The sequence below is a fragment of the Danio rerio genome, chromosome 19 (assembly GCF_052040795.2).
Source record: "Danio rerio strain M-AB ecotype USA chromosome 19, GRCz13ab, whole genome shotgun sequence".
In the NCBI taxonomy this organism is placed as follows: Eukaryota; Metazoa; Chordata; class Actinopteri; order Cypriniformes; family Danionidae; genus Danio; species Danio rerio.
The window spans coordinates 8077159-8097296 of record NC_141039.2 but is presented as its reverse complement, the minus strand read 5'-3'; the positions used below and the strand labels follow the sequence as shown (position 1 = coordinate 8097296).

General features: G+C 38.1%; 2 protein-coding genes across 6 annotated transcripts; both read right to left on the bottom strand.

Moving 5' to 3' along the window:
* Positions 1–4106: 4106 nt before the first annotated feature.
* Positions 4107–9633, bottom strand: zbtb22b (zinc finger and BTB domain containing 22b). Its single transcript, NM_001311347.1, has 4 exons — positions 9530–9633; positions 7535–7749; positions 5123–5998; positions 4107–5033 (listed from the first exon to the last, which is right to left on the bottom strand). Exons 2-4 carry the CDS (start codon positions 7745–7747, stop codon positions 4107–4109), a joined length of 2016 nt encoding a protein of 671 aa, NP_001298276.1. The 5' UTR covers positions 7748–7749; positions 9530–9633.
* A 443-nt stretch (positions 9634–10076) lies between these two features.
* Positions 10077–19907, bottom strand: kifc1 (kinesin family member C1). Of its 5 annotated transcripts, none has more exons than NM_131206.2 (17): positions 19783–19907; positions 19390–19419; positions 18449–18529; positions 18231–18327; positions 18081–18134; positions 17821–17856; positions 17113–17311; positions 16870–17035; positions 16134–16301; positions 15635–15754; positions 14938–15222; positions 14645–14809; positions 13959–14097; positions 13033–13172; positions 12509–12582; positions 12348–12423; positions 10077–10804 (listed from the first exon to the last, which is right to left on the bottom strand). In NM_131206.2, exons 2-17 carry the CDS (start codon positions 19399–19401, stop codon positions 10760–10762), a joined length of 1857 nt encoding a protein of 618 aa, NP_571281.2. In that variant the 5' UTR covers positions 19402–19419; positions 19783–19907; the 3' UTR covers positions 10077–10759. The 5 variants fall into 5 exon arrangements, 4 of the variants coding, with proteins under 4 accessions (NP_571281.2, NP_001038419.1, XP_087150007.1 ...); NM_001044954.2 differs by having other exon boundaries at positions 19390–19416; XR_015515705.1 differs by having other exon boundaries at positions 10541–12116; positions 12171–12423; positions 19783–19863.
* Between the last annotated feature and the right edge of the window lie 231 nt (positions 19908–20138).

Sequence of the window (20138 nt, the reverse complement as noted above, 5' to 3'; positions counted from 1 at the left end):
TCGGTCTTGTCATTTGCATACTTCATTCAAGCTTTTCATCCATTCGTTTTCTCATTGCAAATCGAGTCTCGGGCCTTCATGGAAGGCAAACATGTCCACTATCACTACTAGTACAATATAGGCTACATCTAATACACCGCAGGAGTTCAGTAGTTGGATGCTGAGTGCTTCAGTTGTCCTCCATAATCCGATTATTCATCCCACTCAACGTTTAGGGTAGTTTTAAGGAGATGCATAAAGCCAAAAGCACTGCTAGTTGATTTATTTAAAGTGATCCAACTACCTACACAACCCTGCACTTCCCTGCGCTTCAAGCATTATAGAGCTGTTCACACTGAGAACGATAATTCAATAGATTACCAAGCGTCAACACCATAATAATGTTCAGATTTGTATAATATGCTGCCGTTTTGTCGTCTGCAGCTTCAAATGTATTTAATGTGGGATGGATTTTGATTGGCTGTCAACATTTGAACGCAATTTCAACAATATTGTAACCATTATAGATGTAGTTGTGATGGAAACTTTTTATAGAATGGTAATAAATGCCAATTCACACCAAAAACGCTAAGCATAATAACTATATTAGCATCCACACCAACGCATTTTAATGTTTTGTTTACTATAAAACAATGTTGGAGTCTTTTTAAAGTTTTTAAAAGTCTGTTGGATACTGATTTTTATTGTTCAACCATTAAACTTGACTTGGTGTATACCTTGTCTTAGGGCTGTGCAATAAACGGAAATCGCTATTTGAAATGTTACGATTTGTTAAAAATTGCAAGAGGCTGCAATATAAAATATATATGTAAACAAGAGTAACGAATAACATCTGAGGTGAAGTGCTTTAAAACCTGTCCGCTAGACTTTCTGCAAGGCATCGCAGACATGGTATTGGTTGTCGTGAACTATGCCCCATTACACGAGAAGAAATGATTGAATCTTGCGTCACGACGTCCATTGTCGTTTACGACTCCCCACGACACCCTACATCAAGGAAATCATACTGAAATCGCGTGATCTGACAGGCGGTTTACAACTAGCTAATTGAGTGTACTAATTTAGTAATTTGAGCACACTTTCGTTCTGCCCAATCACAACTGCGCAACTGAACTACTGCCACAATAATAAAATAAAAACAAACAAACAGAAAAGCGCTGACAAGTGAGATTATAGCATCTGCTGCTTTAGACGCATTAATAGATGAATTCATATCAAAGAAAAACAGAATTGGTAATATGGGAATATTTCGATTTCAAGTCACAGACAACGAACAAAAACAAGTCATTTTTAAGAGCTGTCACATAATTGTTGCCACGGCTTACAGATTATTGAGCTGAAGCTTGAATTAAATTAAAATCAGCTTGTAGCTTGAATTAAATCGTAAATAAAGTTGAAATATGACAAAAAAATTGCAATTAGATATTCTCCCCAAATCACACAGTGACATGTCGTATCTGTGTAGTTGTAGAACGTGTAGTAAAAATCATCATGAGCTAGGGCTGTGCGATTAATCGAAATCGAAGAGGAATTGTGATTTGAAATGTTTGATTAGCTAATCGCAAGAGGCTGTGATATGAAATATATATGTACTATATAATATTCTCTACCCAGAGAAAATGCGTGTCTGCAGTCTGCGTGTGATAGTTTTACTAGAAAATTGAGTGAGCACACTTTAGCTCTGCCCAATCAGAATTGTGCGATCGAACTATGCAGAAAGCCCACAATGAAACAAACAGGAAAGTGTGGACAAGTGGAATGATTGGCGCGTTAGTAGCAAAAATAGACTAATTCATATCAAAGAAAAACAGCATGTCGGTAATATGGGAATATTTTGGTTTCAAAGTCACAGACACTGAACAAAAACAGGTCATTTGAAAGAACTTTCGCAAAATTGGTGCCGCAGCACGAGGCAATAAAACAACCAGCAAAAAAAAGCTCCTCATATGAGTGTCTTGCTAAAAAGTCAACCAAAAGTACTGACAGTGACGCTCCATGTACTAGCGTGCAACATCAAAGTGCAATTTCAGAGTTGTTTGCAGCTATTACACCACATGAAAAAAAAGTCACGAATGCACCAGGAGATAACCCCATAACACACTACGGTTGGCTTCAGAGAAAAAATAGTGTTTAATTTGAATTAAATATTTCATAAATATTGAATTAAATGTAACATAAATTAAATCAATTTATAAACAAATTTGAATAAATGTTTAAGTAGGTTAATGTCACTTAAACTTAAACACTTAAACACTCACAGCATTTTAGCAGTAAGAAGCTACGATACAGATTAGAGCTAAAGCTTGACTACAAAAGTAAATTTGCAAATCAAATCGAAATCAGAATCTGTCAATTAAAAAAAATAAATAAATTGCAATTAGATATTTTCCCCAAATCACACAGCCCTAGCATTAACCCAATTGCAAATGTGATATCAATTTAGTGCAGTGGTCTAACAAACAAGAAATTAATATAAAATTACATTTTAGTTTTTAGTATTTATACAACGAATCACTTATTAACGTATAATTCGTTCAACTCTGTTCCTCCACATGACGGAATTCGCATGATTAGGAAGGTCTGTGGACATTTGTACAGTTTGCCTACATCAGTTTTATAACTGCACTTGCACAAGGTAAACGTTGATCAATTACTAACACTATTTTAAAGACAAATTTGGTTAACGATTGTAAATATTGTACAGTGTTCTCTCGTTATAACGCGGTTCACTTTCCGTGGCCTCGCAGTTTCGCATATTTTTTTCTACAGCGCTTTCTGTTCTACGTCCTGATTGGCTGTTGACCATTGTCAATCAATCTCCGCGCCGTGTCTCCTGTGCAGTTCAGAATGCGTTCAGCTTGACAAGATTTACATAAATCTTCAATCATAAATCTTGCTAGCAGTGTGGTATGAAGTGGTATGTTTGCAAGTTTTCACCTCACAATTTCGATTAAATGTTCTGCACCATTAAAGACACCTGTGGTAGCACTTAAAAGGCAGAGGAAGATGCTAGCCATCGCACAAAAAGTTGGAAATCTGGACATGCTAAAGGAAGGTAGAAGTTACGAGGCTGTAGAGCGCCATTACGGAATAAATAAATGAAGATCAAATTTAGATCTTTAGTTTCGATCTATAATATTGGACTTATTTTTCTATGAAGATTTGAACTTTGAGAGTGTTTAAACAAGAGAAATGTGTTAAAATGTTAATGCCTGTTTGGCAAAAGTGTTTAAAGTGTGTAGGTGGGGTTTACAGTCTTAAAACATCTATAAAAATTGTAAAAAAAAAAATAAAGCTGACTATTTTGCGGATTTCGCCTATCATGAGTTATTTATAGAATGTAAGTCCCGCGAATAACGAGGGACCACTATTAAAATTGTGCTGTTTACATGATTCAATTAAACAGTTTTTTTTTCATGAAAATAGCCACTGTTGCTGACATGACATATTAATCTTAAATAAATTAATCCGTGCTCATCTGTGACTGCCTATAAAAACCCGTGCAGACAAAACCATGCTCAACACCTGATAACCCCTCAGTGCTCATTATAGTTCTCGTCATTGGTGTGAATGGGCATTTATAGTTTTCGTTATAGTTATCGTTCTTGGTGTGAAACGGTCTAAGGAAACCAGCACTGGAAGCCGTGTTGTTTTCAGATCAACACATTTAAAAGTGAACATACTGTATATAGTTGTGACAGTACAATAAAACTTCACATCAAGAGCGGACCAAATGAGTTACAGTAATGTACACCTCTGTACAACATAATATCGGACAACATAACGGAATGGCACTTAGAGCAACAGTGAACAAAAGTTCTGTGCTAGTGAGGCAGCTTTAAAAATGATGGCGACCCTCCCATATTCCTGGCCTGGATATGGTTTCGATAGTCACCATAGCAGCCTGTACTTTAAGTAGATACATACGTGAGCTAGCAATGGGCACTTGGTCATTGGTATTATTTTTAAACACACGTGGGACATCTTGTATGGCGCACTCACCGACATGAGGTAAAGAATTGAGACAACTGTGCATGGTAGTCCCTGTTAAACCAAAGACAAGTGCTCTGGTGTTGCGGGACACTCATCTCATGCGGGGTCACCTCTTATGTGACGCTGCTCTCGTCAACGTTTTCCTCACAGACGTCTTCAACACACCCACTACGATTGCCACCGATGCCCAGAATGCCAGAACCAAGGCTGTGCGACCCACTCTGAGAGCTCATTCCTAAAAGAGACCCCGATGCAGCCATGCTAAGACAGGAGACGCCGTTGCTGCTGATGGAATGTTGCGGAGACAAAATGGGAAGCCCACTTCTAGCGCCGGCACCACCTTGATTGGGCTCACTAGCTGAGGGAAGCTTCAGGTGATGTGGCGGAGAGATGACTGACCTCTCAGATGCTCTCTCCGACCTGCCGCGTCTCTCGCAGTGCGAGCGATGCCTCATGAAGCTGTCGCGCCACATGAACTTCTTCCCACAGCCATGGCAGTCATAGGGCTTCAGACCGGTGTGGGTCTTCATGTGCTCTGTGAGGTGATGCTTCATCTTGAACTTCTTGGCACAAACAGGGCAGTGGAAGGGCCGCAGGTTCAGGTGCATGTTGATGTGGCGGTCACGCATGCTCTTGTGAGTGAACGTCTTCCCACAATGACACATGAAGACCTTGCCTGAACTGCCAGCAGAGCCGGCGTCTAAGCCTTCCATACCACTACCCAAAGCCCCTTGGCTAGGCAAGTGGACCGCTCCGTGTTCAAGACTTCCTTTGAGAGACACCCCGGACATTCCGCCTGTGAGGCCTAATGGAGACGTAGACTCCAGGGCAGCTTGATTGTACAGAAGAATCTGGTTTCCTTGCATATCCAGAGGGAAGAGTTGAGCTCTGGCAGACGTTGACTGAACCGAGCCGAGCATGCCAGACATGGCCCTGTTGGGGCACTGACTGGAGTTCTCAGGAGGGTGTTGAGAGGATGTTTGGTCAATTATACCCCTCTCAAATTTGAGGTAGTCTTCCGAGGACTGACAATAGTCAACCTATGGGTATTTGAGTAAAGACGAAAGTTAATCTTAATGTATGTTGCAAGTATTTCTGGTTGATAATATCAACAAAAGTTCTGACTCACCTGTGCATCCATTTCAGCATCTTCTCTAAGTCCAGAAAGGGTCCTAACATTGGATATGTTAAATGTCCTGTCCCTCTCCCTGACTATGGCCATCTCTCGTTCCTCTTCATCGTCGCCTCCTTCCTCTCCTCCTGACACCACGATCAGGTCATCATCTCTCGAGTGCTCCGTCTTCACCACCACCCACTGTTTTCTGGGCATAATGCTTGGCTGAATGTACGATGGGTGCTTCTGGGGTGGTGAGGAATCTCCGTCTTGATACGACGAGACACCAAAGCTGTCACTCACCCCAACCTCTTGATCGGACACAGAGGAGGTGCTCTTTTGCTTACCTCCTCTATCTCTTTTCCTGGAAAACAACAACTCATCGTCATCATCTTCTTCATCTTCGATCATGAAACCTTCTTCTCCACCGGAGGGCATGCAGTAGGACGGGGTGGAGTGTACTGCACCCTCTCCTACTGCTATGGTGGACACCATGGCTCCGCCAAAGTTTGCGTCTCTAGGACTGAAGTAATTGGTGCTGCTTGGGGACTGGCTCTCACTGAAGGAGGGGCGGCTGGGAGGTTGAGGTGTAGAAGGTGCTTCTCCTCCGTCTGCTTGTGCCACCTTGTTGGTGCCGCTGCCCTGTCCTATGTTCTCCTTCTCTCCGGATCCCTGAGGCCCACTGGAACCTCCCTTCCCCTCTTTGAGAAGCTCAGTGCATTTGTCCACAATGTGCCACATTTGAAGCACACTGCCAACAGTGAGGTAGTTAACGATGTCTTCGCGAAGCATTCGCAGCTGGCCGGTGTATGCACAGCTGAGGACACTCTCGAAGGCCAGAGGGTCCATGACGGCCGGGATGGAGACAGTGGACATGTTCTTCAGCAGCACCTTTCAAGCAGAATCAAATATTGTGAAATGACTAATAAAGATAAACTTAATCAATACTTAAACATTTACGCACCATTTAATTATTTAGTTCAAGCATGCTCGGACTTGTTTCTGTATCTGAAATCACCCCTTATACCCTCATTCACGATTCTCTACATTAGTCAACTAATATAGTCAACTTAAAAAGAGTGAATTTGAGCACTGACTGATCTGGAACTCTAGAAAGGATGCTGTTTATTTGAGTTTAGCAGGTTGATTAATCCCACAGACAAATTAGATTTTCACATTCTTGATCAGATCCTGTGATAGTTATTTCACACTTAGCAAGCTGTTTACTAGTATTGAAACAAAGTATTTTGATTTCTGTTATGACGATACATTTACATAGATAGGATTTAGGATGCAGAACATTATTTGGTGTGCAAACTCTCACAGTGCATTGTGGGTTTTCTCTACCCATTGCATGTACACCTATTGTACATGCAATGCATTTTGTAATATATTTAGTATACTTCAGAACATCCACTATGGTTTCAGACACCAGTATAGATAGCCACTCCCTCCAATAGTGCTCTATTTAAGGGTATAAGGTGATTTTAAAGCCCCACTGTTTTCTAGAGTTTAGCTTCAACTATGATTTAACACACTTGACCCAACTAATCAAGGTGTAAATCCTTTATTTTTAATTTTAGATCATCTTTGAGCAGTTTCAAGAGTTCACACTTAGCTGATAATTGATAATAAAGCTTGTTTGGCATGCACACCCGAGAGAGAGCTTTGAGCTTATGAGATCCTTGAGCCCTGGGCTCCCTCCTGTTTGCAGGACGAGAGGGGAGTTTGAGCTCAGGTAGATCTCGAACTCCCCCAGGCTTATTCGTGGCTAATGACAGATATGTATGGCTGAGGAGAGGTGTACTCACTAAGGTATCATCATTTTTTTTTAATTTACATAGGTTGCGTAACTGTGGGAGGAAACCGGAGAACCCAGGGAAAACCCATGTGAGCCCAGGAAAAACGAGCAAACTCCACACAAAAATGTCATCTGGTTTATTATGGATTTTAATCAGAGACATTCTTGCTGTGAGGCAAAAGTGCTTATCACTGGGCCGCTGTGTCTGGCATCTGGAAAAGAGGGGGAGTAGGGGCTGGTTTCGGGGGGGATTCTTCAAGATGAAGATATAGAGATAAGAAAACTATCTTATCTAAAGTGAGTTCAACCATGAGCTGATGCGGGAGCAGCTGAGAACAATAATAAGCACGTGATCCTCTCGAAATTAGTCTATAACTAAACTTTACTTTGTTAACTTGTTTGCATGTCTACATAATTAAAATAGTGTCTATGGATTTCAATAGGATTATCCAAACAAACTTTGATCGATATTAAAATCACTTAATCTGATTGTTTCTTAGTTTTCAGTATTTCAATAAGAAATATTCCTAGAAACAGTAACCAAGGGGAGCATGATGTTTCATGTTACTGTACTTCAATAAATACTTTAACAACATACAGGGCATGAATGGACATAGAAGCCATACCTGATCATGGAAGTAAGGGGATGAAGCAGCCAGCACACATCGGTGTGCCTTGAACACCTGGCCCTGAACATGGATGGAGAGGTCGCAGAGATGGCCTTCTTCGCGCTGACGATTCAGGCTATCCAGAACTGAGGTCTGCGCTCTGGGGAAGCACACCTGCACCACCGAACCCGTGGAGTCAACAAAAGTCTGGTCCGCTGTGGCTGACTGCATTCCTGCAAGAATACGAGCCTTAAAAAATAGCCATTGCATAATAGTTTATTTGAGTGCAAACTTACGTTACTCAGTGTACGTTCTCACAGCAGCAGAACTTGCTTGCCAGTCAGGTATAAAAGTGCCGAATACAGGGCATGTTTACTCTAGGTCAATGTCTCCCAATGCTGTTCCTGGAGTCACATCAACAGTGAATATTTTGGATGTCACCCTTACCTGACAAAATCATTTCAGGTTTTGGAGTCTTTTCTAACGTTCTGACGAGTTGATTAAGGTGTGTTTGTTTGGGGAGAGTTTGAAAATGTGTAGTGCCGTTGTTAAAAGTTTCGCTGATGCAATTATTCGATAATTCTGAAAAATGGGTCTAAAACAGGGGTGCTCAACCCAGTTCCTGAAGATCTACCTTACTACATAGCTCCAACCCTAATCAAACACAACTCAAGCTTTGGTCACATTAGAGTTTGAGCTTGCGAACATCTGTAGTATGGCGCTGCGAAAAGGGGCAGGATTAAACAAGATGATTGGACATTTAAAAAAACAAAGGATTGGTCCATGTTATAAAAATCTGTCCAGAGAGGTCATGTTTTGATCTTCGATTGGTCTTACGCAGTCAAGTGTGTGATTTTGCAGGTAAGGGTTTAGCAAGCTTGAACTTTGCGGCCCAGCAAACTGCGAAACTTGACGCATGAGCTTGCGTTTCCGTTCTGCATTAGCATGCGTGTGAATGGAGGTCTATGGGAGGAAAAGTCCAATGTGAACGCAGCTTGAGTAGGATCTGAAGGAGCACTTGCTAACTAAAGACATGTGTATTTGATGAAGGTTGCAGCTGAACCAAAAGGGTGAAAATGGTAGTTAAATGTAATACAGGTTTAACCACTTCCACAGACAGTCAACGATGCATTCAATCCAATTGTTTTCTTAGTATCGGGGTGTCCAAACTTGGTCCTAGAGAGCTCCTGACCTGTAGAGTTTAGCTCCAAATGCATCAACACACATCTGGAGTATCTGGAAGTTTGCATGTAGATCTGAATTAGCTAGTTCAGGTTGTGTGAGCTAAAATAAGAAGGATTATTCCTAATTCTTAAACATTAAGGGATATAATGTTGAAATATGCTACCTGGAATTTAAACTGCTGCTCGAAAAGGTAAATTTGGGTTGAAGGTAATTATTTTTTAAAAGCTGAGAGCAGAAACCAAAGCTTCCGAAGTCTCTTTTTCCTCTCATTTTTATTTATTTTTGCAACAGAGAGAGCGATACACGAAGCTGCTGAGGTTTTGAAGTTTCACAAACATATTAACGTTACAACATTATTTTTGATGAAATATGTCTTATTTCTCTTTGAACACACAGCAAACGATATTGCAAGTCCAAAGAACAAGGGGCATTGACCAGGCACTGCATGAACACTTCACTTTTTTATTTCACCCTAAAGGCTTGCTAAATAGCCTTTCTGTTGACTAATAATCTCAATTATTTTGCTTCAATCCGGTTATAACGCCTTAGATGCGTTCATATTTTTCTCTCTGTTAAAATGTCGTTATTGTTTACGTTAACTCAACACACACACGCAGCTGTTATCTGCTCGCATTCAGCGTGTATTAAAACTAATTCGCCACGTATAAATATCCACAGCCCCTCTCTGTGTTGTCGTCAGTGTTCAGGGGGGCTCTGCTCTTATTTACGTTAGCCAACCGCTGCCAAACCGACCGTCTGTGGCCTTAAGAAGCACAGAAGCGGATTGTTTCCCAAATCAGCCTCAATTTATAAAGCGGGATATCTTACCGATTTAAATTTCTCCGTCAGGCACTCAAACGAGAGGTTTTCATTGTGTTAAATCGCCGTTTCCCACCGTGCAGGAACGCCGAGTGTAATGGTGGACCGACATCGGGTGTTGAGTCTGGTTTCGCCTTTAAGAAATCCCAGACAGCTGCTGTAGACTCGGCCGACGGAAAAAGGAAACCAAACACTGGGATCCTTTTCTGTGTCGCCATGGCAACAAGCGCCGTTAAACAACACCAGCAAATTTACCTCATTATGAAAATATACGTTCAATATACACAATTGCAACATAAATAGGCTATTAGAATAACAACGTCGAGAATATCACTTTAAAATCGATTTGGACTCATAATATCGTGTCAATAATTAAAATTAGGGAAATATACTTTTAAATTACACATTAATGACTCATAACAATATACTTAGATCATTTTTTAATAGTTTTGACTACAATAAAATAAAAATGCAGTGTACATCCTCAGATATAAAAAAAAAAATTGAGACCACTTTTTAAAAAAATGGGGTGGAAAACAAGCTCTAAATGTCAGTATTTTATGTTACCAGACTTTTATAGAATAAAATAATATTTAATAACATTTCATCCAAATCCACACAAACAAATTAAGAGGAACCAAGACTTTTTAGTCTTTTGATTTTGTCCTTAGCTTTGTGTTGCTTTGTTAAATTTCCTATACTATGCTTTACAAATCAAACAAACATATAGATAAAATATAGCAAACATTTACACACACGTACAGGTTCTATATGTACCATTTATGCATTTGTTTGATCCAAAATACATCGAAATGCACATACTGTGAACTATTACTTAAAAAACAACAAAATTTATACTAAAATAGTTTTTACAAAAACAAAATATGTCTTACTAAAACAGTGGTCAACATAATGGTAACCTTGTTTTTAATTGTACTAGCATTTTTCACAAACACAGATGACCAATTTTCATATGCATTTCCAAAACTGTCTACACTTTGCATCACAATCACCACTGCATTACAAAGCCATGAAACATTTATTGATATCACTGAAAGGTTGAATTACAATATGCTTTTGATGGTTGCAAAACATTAAAACTCTGTCAGGGAGACTGAACATTAAAAAGCATAACAGAAATATAAAATATGGAGGGAGATGAGAATATACAATGAATAACTGAAGTTCAGGTAAAAGTTAAAAACGCATTAAAATGGATGTTCGGAGATGACAGCCAGGCTACTTCTTGTTAGCAGAAGCTGTTCCGATGACACAGTCGTTCACCTGCAACACAGTAAATCAGACGTAAACCATTGTGAAAAATGTATAGGTGCATTGCAAATCGCTTACTTATAGACTATTCTATGCCATTCTGTAGTATAAATAGTGTTGTTTTCACTCTGAAAATTCTAAAAGGAATAAGTGCGCTTTAAATAACCGGATGATGCACTTAGGGCTCATTCAAAATGCATGCACACCAAAAGCACAGTTCATCACTGTTAGGTCCAAAAAAATTGGACCAGTCAGAATAACTTGCAGGAGGTGCTCATTAGCTATGTTTCCATCCAAAAATACGAATGAACTTTATGCGCAAAACTGGATTACCGCATAAAAGACATGCGAATAAAGCAGTGTTTCCATCCAACGAGTCAAAGAGAACAAAATGGTCACTTCCCGATTAACAGGTGCCAAATATCAACAGTAAGAACTGAATTTGCTGAAGTAGGAGAAGCTGCGTCAATCTTTTCTTCATCTAATAAATGACTTGCGCCTCAGAAGGCAATCCTGACACGCAGTGAACGTGCGGTGGCGTTTGAAGGTGTCAGACGCGGAGTACAGACGCTCTTGATTCTGGAGGTTATTAATAATATAATAACACTAATACTTAAACATTAAGACGATTTAGAATGACCAAAACAACATTTCAGATGGTTTACAATGTGCTCAGCCTGCTGGTTTGTCCATTCACACACGTTATCATCACATGATATAATTATAACAAAATCACATGACCTTTTAATGCGCATACTGGACTTTGTGCGGTTAAAGTGTTTCCATCATAGTGCGCATCTTTTCTTAGCGAATAAAAAGTTTATCCTACTCAGTTATGCAGATAAGCCTTTTCTGCGCATTTTCAAAATTTATACGCATCATGGCATTTCCATAAACCGTTTTTTTCATGCGCATCCCCAAAATGCACATAAAAATAGGTGGATGAAAACAGAGCTACAGAGCGCTTGTAAACAGCAACTTGTAACGATTGCCCCGCCTCCAAGCTCTTTTTATTGGTCCACTGCTATGTAAATGACAGTGAGGAGCTGCACTGCGTGTGCAAGTTAGTTGTTTCAACTTGACACTGCATCTGCATCTCATTCAACTGTGTGGAAAGAAAAAAAGATTAAACAAATAAAAGTGTGTAATGTTGAACACTTAAACTGTCGCATCTTTGTTCGTGTAGCAGAAGGGAAAGGGCTAATGATAAAGGAGAAGACCTTTTTTGTGCTCTTTGAGTTTGGATTTACGTTTTTACTTTGTTTTGTGAAAGCAGAATTCTCCTATGAGCGATTATGCTTCCTGCTGACTATATGTGGATGTACTCAGGTAATATTTGGTAGTTTATTTCACTAACTTGGCAAATGGTAAACGTTACCTGGGAAACAGTTTGAATTTCCATTTAGTAAAAGACTAATTATTAGTGTTCAATTTGGGACAACACTAACCTCATATACTACACGGTTAGGTGTAGAAGTGCATAGTGTATAATGTGTCATTTAGGACGCAACCTAAATTTTCAAAAAACACAGATGTGATCACATTAGAGGACTACCTTGCTGGCAAAGCGCAGGGAATTCAGAGATTCACTGAAGCTTTCTTCCTCAGGTGAAATATTCGCAAACATCAAACTGCACAGGAGAAAAATAAAGAAGTTACACACTCAAACACGGTACCAAAACATGATATTCAGTAAAACCTTAGCATCCTGCTTACGTTTTGCTGTTGCCTCCGAGGCAGTTCTGGAGGAGGTACGTGAGCTTGGAGTTACGGTAGGGAACAAAGCTGTCCTGAAAAGAACAAGACGATGATTTTGTGAAATCATTTCTTTCATCTGACTCATTTATTACTTGCAATACAATTAGTGTTTTGGCTTTGAAAAGTAAACATTGATCTTATTCTTTTTTGCGTAAGAGTGGGAACATCTATTGGAAACTTATTTGGCTCAAGACTTCAGGCTTCACTCACTTCCATTGAGTTTTAGCCATAAAAACGTTAGTTATGCTGATTAATGTTGCAAACTGGTATTTTTTTTTATATAACATTTCTATATATTTTCAAAAACACACTTGTTACAAAAGTAGTTCGACTATTCACAGTCTTTAGGTATTCCTAGTTATTTCCAAAATTTCAAAATGATCGCAGAAGAGAGTTAGCTTCCGCGTTGTAGAATGAAGGTCAATATGTCAATGTTACATTTTCCAATTGTCAAGCATTGGGTTCTATTCAGAAAAAGATACCTTGTTGGCCAAAGCAGCGATTACAATTCCCAGGTTGGTGAGGGAGGAGTTGATGGCGGTCATTTCCTTGAATCGCTCTCCTTGAGACTGACTCTTCTGCACTCTCTCACTACCGGCCAAATCCACCAGACACAACATGGCTGAAACGCAAATCAATAAACATTTAAAGACAGGCATTTAAAGTTAATTCACTGCAGAACTAACATTCAGTAACTCATCCTTTAGTTGTAACAAACCCTAAGTAGATCTGAAACACAACTCAAGAATAAATTAAATTGTTTAATTTAACAATTGTTAAATTAAAGAGAAATAATTTCTATAAATCAAGTGGTTTAATCCAAGTATTCCAAAGTAGTTATATAATGAGCAGATTTATTTAGGGATTAAGTGTGACCTCTTATGAAGACTTGTATTGAATGGTTTAATTCATACAGATTTATTTTTGATCTCTTTATGAGCATGTTGGGTAAATAGACTTTTAATGGAGAAACAAAAATCTTGATTTAATAATTGTATTTTTTTCGCCCAAGGAAGAATAAAAATAAAAATTTAAAAATAAAAATAATTTTTATAAAAATTTCTGCCATCCTTTACTCATCTTGCGCTCGTTTCAAGAAAGAATTTTCTTTTCTTCTCATTGACTGTGGAAGTCAATGGCTGTTTTTTTCCAACATTCTTCAGTATGTGAAGAATGTTGGAAAAAAACAGCCATTGACTTCCACAGTATTTTTTTTCCTAATATGGATGTCAGATGCAGTTTTTCCCCCTAAAATTTTTCAGAATATCTTGTTTTGTGTTCAACAAAAGAAACTCATAAAAATGAGGTCAACAATGTCCTATAACATGTTAAAATACAATGATTACTCCCTTTTAGAAACTAGTTCATCGGTCAGTTTTTGCATCTGCAGGTAGCATGTCATTCTTACACTTGCACTTGGAGTCTCTGGCTGTGTTTTCCCCTTCTATGTCTAGCTGGAACACAGAGTGAGAACGTGAGGAGTGATCGTTCATGCACGTGCGGGCTGTGGAGCGGTTCTGGTTGGCCAACATGATCAAGTTGTGCACCTGACAGATGAGGGGAAAAAAGTGGCATGTCAGTGCAACAAGCATGTATGAACAAAAAAGTATTTAGATTACTCAGAGTAAAAAAAAAAAAATAAGGAAATTGTTGGTATAATTTTTTTCTTAATGCAATATTAAGTAAACTAGTGAATTATTATGATATGTGACCAATAGGAATAATAATACAATTTAAAATAAATGCAAATTGATGATAGAACAATCATACCTTACAAAATATAACAAAAAAAAAATTAAATTAAAGGGATAGTTCATCCAACATAAAATATCTGCCATCAGTTCTTCACCCTTGACACTTTCTTTGTTCTCATGAACAGAAAATATATTTTGGAATATGTTGGAAACCAGTAACCATAGACTTCCATATTATATGTTTTTCCTACTTTGAACATCAAGTTTTCAACATTCCTCAAAATATCTTCTTTTGTGTTCAACTAAACAAGTATTAATTAATTTATCTATCCCCTTAAAATTGGATAAATACCATCACAAAAATTATGGTGGGGAACAAAAACCACATTTTTCACAGTACCTCATCCTCATTGTTGACTTTTTGGTAGGTCAGGTTGGTAACAGTGATCTCATTGTTGGACACCTTCCTGATCTCGTGCTCAGGTCTCTTGTTTGGTTTGCCTTTGTAGAGAAGATCTCGAAGTGTCTCATTGTAGATCTCCACAAAGCTGGCAGTGAAAGAGTACTAAAAACACAGAAACAAACCATGAGGAGACCAAACAATAACATTTACACGTCTGAAAAGAAATTCTATCAAACAAGAAAGCTGATCAACTAGTTTTTTTGAGTCATACGAGCATCTGTAGGCCGTACCTGCCAGCCTTGCTCACTGAGTGCTTTGGCGGATTTAAAGATTTGCTGGACAGCGCGTGGAATGACCCCCCACAATTCCTCCTGTTCACCCCCCTCCATAGTAAAGGTCTTCCCGCTGCCAGTTTGGCCGTAAGCAAAGCAACAAACGTTGTATCCATCCAGAGCAGACTGCACCAGCAGGGAAATCTCTTCAAAAACCTCACTCTGAGAAGAACGAGGACCAAACACACGGTCGAAGCTGAAGTTATAGCTCTTCTGTGTGTCAGTGGTGCGACCTGTGTGAGACTGAGGAAGAGAAGCAGGACTTACAGTCACATTTTAGGACAACGACACCAGAGGGATGTACCATAAAGCTGGATTAGCTGGCTAGCTAGTTAAATTTCAGTTTAGTTTACACCAATCTTGTGTTTGGTTTATTGGTGATACTTTTGTTTATTTGTCCTATATATTTTTTTGCTGTTGGTGTCTAAAAGCTAACAAACTAATTCTGTTGTATGATACTACAATGACAATAAAGTTCTAATTCTAACTTAAGGTAACATGAAGGCACTTTAACTTTAATCACTCTTTCTTGTCAAGGCATATGAAGCCGCCGAGCTGAGCTATCTTCATGATACCCAAAACCCAGAATAGGTGCAAACTAAATGGAAACTGGCTTCATGGTCCAGGCCCCAGGAACATGGCAGGTGTCATTTACCTCTTCCATTTTGGCAAGAGTGAGAGCCTTGTTGTCATGGGGAGGCAGCTGGATGTGCAGAATATCAGACTGATTTCCTGTCAGCAGCGGCCGAACCCTACAAAACACTCGGATATTTCCCTAAAAAGGTGAAAGGTGAAGATTAATTAAGGTATTTATGAAAGTCTAGTACTGTACACACAACGTGTACACACTCTCAGCCTGAACATACAGCTTGAATAGCATTGCAATTCTTATTTTGTCCACAAGGTGTCGACACTGAATCAACAGTACAATGTATGTCTTCCTTCTGAAGGATTTCCCTCCAGAGTGACCGTTTCGAAGAGATTAGGGCACAAGGATCAGTCCCTCCAAATGAAATGCAACACCAAGCAACTTCACTGCGCAAAGGATCATGGGGGCCCGACTATTTACAGTCTTTTTCTCATGTCGTACATTCTAATATTTTAACACATCAGTTTATATTGCTCTAGAAATAACATCCTCGTCATTCTCTTACTTTGAGCTCTTGAATGGTGTTGTGGAGTTTCCTTCGCTCCATTTCTCCGAGATGGAGTTCTTCTCGTTGACGGGCCACCGTTTCCTCAAGGTTCCTGGCCAGTTCTTGGCTCTCCTTCAAACTGTCTTGACACCGGCCCAACGCAGAGGTCTGAATGGCCAGCTGAGTCTGAGAAACACAGCAGATTAATTGTATTTAAGAAGTCAAAATTGATGCCAAAACGCAGACATGGAGAGAACATGCAAACTTCACATGGAAAGGCTTTCTGGTCCAGCCAGGACTTACCCTCTTGCTGTGAGGAAACCATGCTTACCATTTAGCCACAATGTCACTTTGACAACTTACTAGAATAAAAAAACTACTTTACTAATGGACCATGAATAACCCCTCTCCAAAAAAAAAAAAACTCTAAAGAAGTCTTTGAGCAATAATACAAATGTTTTGAATATTTTTGTAGTGCACACAATAAAAAGACAAAATCTGGAAGAAAAACACAGTGCTTTCAAGTGTTTCGCCCCTGAATAAGTTTGCAATACTAATATAATCTTAAAATCCTATGCATACCATTGCTAGTATGATGCATAATAAAAGCACAAGCCAACCGTACCTCTCATTCAGTTTTGACTATGTAAATGGATCATTTGTAGCACAACCTTATAATCTGATTTGGTTTCAGTTGTTTTGATTAGAAGATTCCCAAACCAGACATCCACCTCACAATGGGACAGATGTGTACCTGTATGTTGCGAAGCTCAGACTCTAAATGATCTCGGAGTCCTTCCAAAACCTTGTGCTCCTCTGTCAGCTTGCTGAGGTCTTTCTGAAGGCCATCTCTCTCTTTGGTGGTGTGCTCCAGGTCATCTTTTACTGTGGCCAGCTTCACCAGCTCCTTTTCACAATCGCTTCAACAGAATCAGAAATATTATTAGACAAATAAGATTTTTTTTTTTAATCCTTATGAAGTTATTATCAAACTCACCCAAGACGCCTTCTGAGACCATTATTCTCCTGTTCAATATCAGCGGTGCGTCTTTGGACTTTGGCTATGGAGTCTTTCAGACACTCGTTTTCCTGATTTACAGTTTTTACTTTGCTCTGATAGTTCTGAACTTTGGCCTCCATGTCGCTGACTTTGCCTTTCAGGTCCCATCCTGGCCTTCGAGACACAGCTGCAGTGGCTGAAATTGGAGAAATGATCAATTAGTAAATTAACTGTAACATCATAAACCAGAATGACATTTAAAAAGAAAAATAATTTGGCACAAATGTTCGACAGCTTAAAAAGTAACAAAATATATAGCAAAAAAAGGATGATTTACAGAGTACACCTATTAGGAAATCAATCAAAACTGTACTATACCAAAAGAGTATATTTATATATAAAGAGTATACCAAGAATGAGATTTAATAACACATTTGACATTTTAAAGCCTCTTACGAATCACACTGCAGCCTCAAAACAATCATTTTTTAGATATTAGGATGATCACTTCATTTTTTTTGTTTGTTATACTGAATGGTGATGATCAAACTGTTTTACCAATGTTTCGACACTTTTACAAATTTTCTTTGAAATATTACTTACATTCAATGTGCTTTTCTATGTAAAAAATAAAAAAACTGTTATAATAATTTGATGCAGACAAGAAAAACTAAGCATATTGTCCTTTACCCATGTTTTATTTACCTTTAGCGACTGCTGCAACTGGTCTTCTCTGGTCACCTTGATGCAAAGATAATGCTGGTGTTAATTTGGCATATTTAAATGCAGCTATAAATGACTTAACTGATATTTATAAAATCAAATATTAATATTAAAAATGAATTAAAATTATTAAGACATAAAAAATAGGATATAATTATGTAAAGTGATCATTTTTAAACATTAATCAAGGTGTGTTTGCTTGTGTTTCTGAGCAGTTAAAGTTTGCCCTTGTTTTGCAATACCTCTTGCAGGAGCAGCAGCCACTGTTGCAGCTCCAGTTGGACGTAGAGGTTTGACTATAAGAAGAGAGACAACATGCAATCCCCATTAATGATTTTAATCAAATCTCCATCAAATGTAAAAACAAGATGTTAAAACTTCTATGTAATTACCAGGAGCTTTGACTGCTACAGGACGTCTTGGGGGTGCAACACTTGCGGCAGGCCTGAACCTCTGAGAAGGCTCTACCTCCACCTTGCGCATCTTTTTCTGCAGAAACAAAAATATGTTTTTTAAAATCACTATATTAAAAAAGGATGTGTGCTAATGCATGCAAAGATTGAACAATGCAGGTGCAAAATAAGGAAATCTAAATTTAACTAAAACAAACCTGCGCAGGCTGTTGTTGTTCCCCATCAGTGCTGTTGGTGTGAGCACGTTTCCCTGACATAACAGGGAGACGAGATGTGTTCTGCAGAAAAAAAACATGATAATAAGAATAAATAGTGTTTTAAAGATACACACACAACAGCAAAGACATTTTAGAAACATGTAACAAGGCTAAAAGAGTTGTAGTGAAAAATTATATTCACAGAACATTCTAAATATTACACTCCATTTACATTTTAAGGTCAAATTACCCCATTGAACTTTCTGTCTGTTTCTATACAAACAAACAATAATTGGATTTTTAAAGACATGGCCTGTAATTTTTAGCAGTCTTATTCTTATTTTAGCAGGCAGCATTAAGTGTCATATCTCATTTTAAAGCAAATCTTATTTAAATCAAATAAAGTTACAATCAATATCATTTAAGATTTGGTTTGAACTTTTTTTGTATAAAAACCGACCTAAATTGTATAAGGTAATATATAATGTGGAGGATAATATTTATATATTCTTCATATTTATAGCATTTAAAATACTTTAATTTACATAATATTTACTAAACTGGACAGAAGTGACAAGTAGCTTAGCCCATAAACATCAAGCAGGTAAAGTTGATTTTATATTCGCACATTTGTTTAATTTTGAACAAAGTAACGATTTGTGACACTGTCCTTTATATTGTTTACCATGGTAACTTGAATAGTTAGTATGAAATAGTGCAAATATGATCTCAAAACAGTAGAACTATTTAATTGACTGTGAACAATGTTGTGGTTTGATAGTCATCGACTGTTAATATGATTCCCCTTTTTAAAATTTGCAAAGAATATTTTTCTGAAATTATATTATATAAGCAGAAAGTCAGAATGTGCAAATATAAAACCAACTTTACACCAATCATGACTTGTTTAGCCTGTATTTCCAAATGTTTATATTTCTCACCTCTTTGTTCATGGAGCTTTTTCAGTTCTTCTTGAAGTCAAACCCAAAATAATAGTTGGAAAATATTACAAAGATAAACGTTAATTAGACTTAAGAAGTAAAAAGCATAAAATATTAAAATGGTTAGTTAACGTTGGTTTAAAACTAAATTAGTCCATAATAGTGCATACAACAAATCCCAAAATTACCGAAAAACAAGCTTAACGTGAAGCAAAATAAACGTACAGTGAACATTAACGTAACGTTACTGAAAACATCGGAGGTTAGCCGACGTCATTCATGCAACTTAACTTTTAAAAAAACGCGCATATTTACACAACACGCTTTATCCACATCAATTCCTTCATTCTCATGATTACGGATAGTGTATATAAATAAATGAATTAAACATACCTTATTTGCAGATCTGAGAAATACAGTTATGGAAAACACAAAATACACAACCAGCGCAAAACAAATCTCTCGTAGCCGTTTAGATTTCAAATTGAAAATGTGTGTGTAGCTTCTCAGTCTGGCCGCTCATTGGTCGGATTGTATCCAATCAATACAAAGTAAACAGTAACCACGCCCAACGTGGGCAGAGAAACAGTCCTTCAGCTCCAGACCCAGAAATCCAGTTTCCACATTTTTCATCGCCAATTTTATTTATTTGTTTGTAAAATGTAAATACTTTGACGGGTTTGTACATTTTAAATATCAATTTTAACTTTGACCTACTAAAAATCATATCCTTCTAACAACAGCCTGCT

What these genes read in the sequence shown, in the direction of transcription:
- zbtb22b (NM_001311347.1), bottom strand. Translation starts at nt 7,747, where the DNA reads ATGCAGTCAGCCACAGCGGACCAGACTTTTGTTGACTCCACGGGTTCG. An exon ending in CCCCTTACTTCCATGATCAG is followed by an intron (nt 5,999 to 7,534) that starts GTATGGCTTCTA and finishes TCTGCTTGAAAG; the next exon opens with GTGCTGCTGAAGAACATGTC. An exon ending in ATGCTGAAATGGATGCACAG is followed by an intron (nt 5,034 to 5,122) that starts GTGAGTCAGAAC and finishes AAATACCCATAG; the next exon opens with GTTGACTATTGTCAGTCCTC.
- kifc1 (NM_131206.2), bottom strand. An exon ending in CTCTTGCCAAAATGGAAGAG is followed by an intron (nt 15,223 to 15,634) that starts GTAAATGACACC and finishes TCTCTTCCTCAG; the next exon opens with TCTCACACAGGTCGCACCAC. An exon ending in TCAGTGAGCAAGGCTGGCAG is followed by an intron (nt 14,810 to 14,937) that starts GTACGGCCTACA and finishes CTGTGTTTTTAG; the next exon opens with TACTCTTTCACTGCCAGCTT.